The sequence below is a fragment of the Plasmodium falciparum genome (assembly GCF_000002765.6).
Source record: "Plasmodium falciparum 3D7 genome assembly, chromosome: 7".
In the NCBI taxonomy this organism is placed as follows: Eukaryota; Apicomplexa; class Aconoidasida; order Haemosporida; family Plasmodiidae; genus Plasmodium; species Plasmodium falciparum.
The window spans coordinates 96501-102500 of NC_004328.3; the positions used below are offsets into that span (position 1 = coordinate 96501).

The 6000-nt window shown below is 16.3% G+C and overlaps 2 protein-coding genes across 2 annotated transcripts; both read left to right on the top strand.

Annotated features, from left to right (window-relative positions):
* Positions 1 to 260: 260 nt before the first annotated feature.
* PF3D7_0702300 (sporozoite threonine and asparagine-rich protein) lies at positions 261 to 2230 on the top strand (the record flags this gene model as incomplete). The annotated part of the gene is made up of 2 exons (XM_001348922.1): positions 261 to 332; positions 518 to 2230. The coding sequence occupies 2 exons, from the start codon at positions 261 to 263 to the stop codon at positions 2228 to 2230; spliced, it is 1785 nt and encodes a 594-aa protein (XP_001348958.1).
* A 2963-nt stretch (positions 2231 to 5193) lies between these two features.
* On the top strand, positions 5194 to 5785 carry PF3D7_0702400 (small exported membrane protein 1; the record flags this gene model as incomplete). The annotated part of the gene is made up of 2 exons (XM_001348923.1): positions 5194 to 5481; positions 5702 to 5785. The coding sequence occupies 2 exons, from the start codon at positions 5194 to 5196 to the stop codon at positions 5783 to 5785; spliced, it is 372 nt and encodes a 123-aa protein (XP_001348959.1).
* Positions 5786 to 6000: the final 215 nt, after the last annotated feature.

Consider the following 6000-nt stretch of genomic DNA (forward strand, 5'->3'; position numbering starts at 1 on the left):
TAAATAAATATAATTATAGATTAAAAAAAAAAAAAAAAAAAAAAAAAAAAAAAAAAAAAAAATAGGTGCCTTAAAATATATTTAAATTGTACACGTTACCATAACAATATTATAATATAAATATACAACTTAAAATATCTATATGCATATATATATATGTATATATATATGTATACATATAGATAATATAAAAAGAAAATAATTTACATAAGAAAATCTTTATACCACCAGAAAAAACTTAAAAAAGCATACAAAAAATAATGATACATATTTTTTATAGGACAGCCATATTTACTCTCTCAATCTGGACAACACTGTTATATTCTAATAAAGTAAGATAAAAAGAATTAGAATTAAAAATTGAAAATTAAAATTTAAAAATGATATATATGCAAATAATTTTAATTATATATATATATATATATATATATATATATATGTATCTTTTTATTTTTCCAATACATATTTAATATATAATTATTTATATTTTTTTTTTTTTTTTAATATTACTTTTTAGAATTTAAAATGTAATTTTTATTATAATAACAACAACTTATCAACATACGTTATAAAGCATAACAGATTTTTATCAGAATATCAATCGAACTTTCTTGGTGGGGGATATAGTGCAGCTTTAAAATTAGTAAATAGTAAAAAATCCGGAACAAATGTAAATACAAAGTATAATTCAGAAAATACCAATACAAATAATAATATACCAGAAAGTAGTAGTACATATACAAATACAAGGTTAGCAGCAAATAACAGTACAACTACAAGCACTACAAAAGTAACAGATAATAATAAAACAAATATTAAATTAACAGGAAACAATAGTACAACTATAAATACAAATTCAACAGAAAATACTAGTGCTACCAAAAAAGTAACCGAAAATGTTATTACAAATCAAATATTAACAGGAAATAACAATACAACCACAAATACATCCACGACAGAACATAATAATAATATTAACACAAATACAAATTCAACAGAAAATACTAGTGCTACCAAAAAAGTAACCGAAAATGTTATTACAAATCAAATATTAACAGGAAATAACAATACAACCACAAATACATCCACGACAGAACATAATAATAATATTAACACAAATACAAATTCAACAGATAATAGTAATACTAATACAAATTTAACCGATAATACTTCTACAACTAAAAAGTTGACTGATAATATAAACACAACACAAAATTTAACAACAAGTACTAATACAACTACAGTATCAACCGATAATAATAATATAAATACAAAACCCATTGATAATAATAACACAGATATAAAATCGACAGATAATTATAACACAGGCACAAAGGAAACAGATAATAAGAACACAGACATAAAAGCAACAGACAATAATAATATTACAACAACCACGGATAATACTAATACAAATGTAATATCAACAGATAATAGTAAAACAAATGTAATATCAACAGATAATAGTAAAACAAATACAATATCAACAGATAATGATAATGCAGATACAATATTAACAGATAATGATAATAATACAGATATAATATTAACAGATAATAATAATACAGATACAATATCAACAGATAATGATAATGCAGATACAAAAGCAACAGATAATAATAATAATACAAATACAAAAGCAACAGATAATAATAATACAAAAATAATATCACCAGATAATAATAATACAAAAACAACATCAACAGATAATAATAATAATACAAATACAAAAGCAACAGATAATAATAATACAAAAACAATATCAAACGATAATAATAATACAAAAACAATATCAACAGATAATAATAATACAAAAACAATATCAAACGATAATAATAATACAAATACAATATCAACAGATAATAATAATAATAATACAAACCAATATGTCTTTGCTAACAATTATAATGAAACAACTTCTGATGATGAACTAAATAAAGATTCCTGTGATTATTCAGAAGAAAAAGAAAATATAAAATCAATGATTAACGCTTATTTAGACAAGTTAGATTTAGAAACTGTTCGTAAAATACATTCAGATATAAGTACATGTATTGAAAAAAAAAATAATCCTAGGAATCAAATAACACATTTAAACAATTTAAAAAATATGTATAATATAATTAAATTTATAGTGGTTATATATATTGCTTTTAATTGGAGTGAAGTAATATATAAATATGTAGGAAAATTAATTTTAGCTTTTGCTTTATATATGTTAATTAATTAAATACTCTATGTAGTTTTTATGTACTAAATAAATAAATAAATATATATATATATATATATATATGCCTTTTACAAATTTATTCTTATACTATGTTTATGTAATAATTTATTATTCTTATACACCTTTGTATATGTATATATATATATATATATATATATATATAATATATATATATATATATATATATGTATATAAATTTTTTTTTTTTTTTTCTCCTCATTTGTATAAATTTCATTAGTGTATATTGTTTTATATGTGTATAATTTACTGTTATATATTCTTTTTTTTTTTTTTTTTTATGAAAACCCATTTGGACACAATATATAAAAACATTTGAATTATTCTTTTTATTTAAAAAAAAACAAAAATACATATAATAATTACCTTATTTATACTTTAATATAAAATGTATTCTTAAGAATGTTTAATTGTATTTTTAAGAATAAAAACATATAAATATAAACATATATTATATATATCATATATATCATATTTCATGGAATAAAAAAAAAAAAAAAAAAAAAAAAAAAATTTATTTAATAATATCTTAATATATATATATATATATATTTTTTTTTTTTTTTTTCTTTTTTGTAATAATGAAATCAGATAAAAAATTAATTTTTAATATATATAAAGAAATAATTATAAATAGCATTACTTTTTTTTTTTTATATATATATTAAAAAAAAAAAAACTACTAAAATAATATGAAAATAATAATATCACAATAAATAATATATAATATCATATTAATTTTCATATTTCTTGTTTATTTATAAAATAAACTAAATTTTCTTTGCTAATCACATTTACATATATATTATATTTTTCAAAAGTATTTTTTTATCATGTTTATAATATTATTCCTTTTTTTTCTTTTTTGATATAACAACTATAATTCTAAATATACAATAATATTTTATATAATTATATATATAAATACATATGCGCATATGTAAATTTATTGTATATACAATTCTCACAAATAGGAAAATGAAAAAAATAAAAAAACATAAACTGGAAATAATTTAAAACAAGAAAAAAAAAAAATAAATAAATACATAAATAAATAAATAAATAAAGGATCTTTTTATAACAATTTTCAATAAATAGTAATATAAGGGTAAAGTAAATTTGATGGTCGTACAAAAAAAAAGTAGGACCAAACAAAGAAAAAAAAAAAAATTATACCAGTGTACTTTTTTGGTTTTTCTTTCTTTGTTGGTCATTATAAATTTAGAATTATAAATAAATATAAAACAAGGTTTTAAATTTTCTTTTTGTTATTAATTTTATGTTCCATTATATTATATATTCATATATATATATTTATATATATATATATATATATAATAAATCGTGTGTTTATTTTCATAAAAAATATGTATTTATTGTTATATTCTCATAAAAAGCAAGATATTATTGTTTTATTTTTTCTATACATGCATGTGAAATTTTCTTTTTTCTTTTAATAATACTATATACAAAAATATATATATATAAAATACTTCTAAATACATATAATATATATAATAATATATTAATATAATTACTTGTAAGTTTTTATATTTATATATATATAACACTGAAATTTGTTTTGGGAACAAAATTTTGACAATGTTTCTTTTTAGAAAAAAATATATTTTTTTATAAAAATTAAAAGATTTAAAAAAATAAAAGAAAATATATTATATAAATATAATATTATAATAATAAAAACATAAAGTTTCTGTATTTTTATATATATAAAATATTTGAAAAAAGAAAAATGGTAGAATAAAAAAAAAAAAAAACCAAGAAATTTACCGGGTAAAAAAATAATTTATTAATTTACGTAGATAATATATATAATAGTTCATACTTTTCATATTATTTAATTTTACATTTATCTATCCTTAAAATAATTTTTTATATAATGCATGATAATAATACTATGTGTACAGTACATGTTTTAAAGAAATATAAGGGAAATATGCGTAGATAAGAAATAAAAAAGGAAAAAAAAACGACGTATAATTTTCGTTACAAAATAAAAATATTTATTTTCTTTCAAAAACAAATTCATTATTTACCAAGAATATACATATAAAAAAAATAAAATAAATAAGGTTCCAATAACATGAAAATATATATTTATATTGTACATATATATATATTTCTTAATATATCCATAAAATATATTTAAAAATTATGATTGAAATAAAATAATAATTGTTTTTTTTTCTTTTTTAACCTTATATATATATATATACATATAAAGTTAAATAAAATTTATTGCTTATTATAAGAAAAAATAATCATATTAATTGCTTTTTTTGTATTTTTATTATTAAATATATTTAATAAAAAAAATAATATTTATTTTTTATATTATCCATTATTAAAAAAAAAAAAAAAAAAATTATTTTAATTTTTTATATAAAATAAATAATATATAATATTATTATATATGTTATATATATATATAAATAAATTAAAATTTTTTTTTTATGAATAATATTATAATTTTCCATTAGTTTTTGTGATGTTTTTTTTTTTTTTTTTTCTTTATTCAATATTTTATTTCTTATTGAATTTTGTATGAAAAAATAATTTTTATTTTTATAAAAGTTTGTTATTTTCTCCTTTTCAATTTTTTTATTTTTTTTGAATTCTTATTGGATGATTTTCCATTTGAAAAATTTTAAAAAAAGTAAAAATTCCCCCAAACAAAATTTTTCTTTTAATTTATATATTATTTTAAATAAATAAAATATATATGTATATAAATATATATATATAATATATATATTATTTTTAATTAAGAATAATTTTTATGATTTGTAAATTTTAAAAAATAAATTTCATTTTTTTTTTTTTTTTTTTATTATATTATTATTTTACTATTTTCCCTTTAACAATCTTTTTAGTATAATTTATTTATAATTATATATTTATAATATATATACTCTAACTTGAAAATGAGTCAACCACAAAAACAACAAAACGAAGAAGGAGCCGCCACTGCCGCCAATACCCAAGAAAAGAAATTCAACCCAACAAGAAACCCAAGCCAATCTGGTCCCTATCGTCATCATGGACCCCAAGGAAGAACACCATATATGCAACTCCACAAAAATCAAAATAATAACATGGTAAATAAAATAAGTAATTATTTAGGAATTGAAAACAAGGAGTTGGTTGAATTTGGTTTAAACTTATTCACATATATTATAGCTATATTTCTTGCCTTACAAATATATGATTACGTAAGATAATTAAGAAAATGAAAATTATACAATATATAATATATATAAATATATATATGTATATATTTATATTATTTATACATTTATAAATTCATATTATTTTTTAAATATATAAAATAAAATTTTATTGCATAATTAATTCATGAAGTCTATAAATATCCATTATTATGTTATTTCATTATATTTTTTTTTTTTTTTTTTTTTTTTTATTTCTTTACAGGTAACACATAGAAAATGTGGATACTACAAGGACATGTTGGCAAAAATTGTTAGATTCCAAGCCAGTTTACAGAACGCAAAATAAATATAATATTAAAGAAAAAAATATAACTTTTTAAAGAGAATTATTAAAAACAGAAAAAAGAAATAAAAAATATATATCTTTTATGTATATAAATTTTTTAACGAACCTATATTTTTTATTAACTTGAAACTAATTATATATATATATATATATATATATATATATATATATATATATATGTATATATTTATTATATATATATATATATATATATT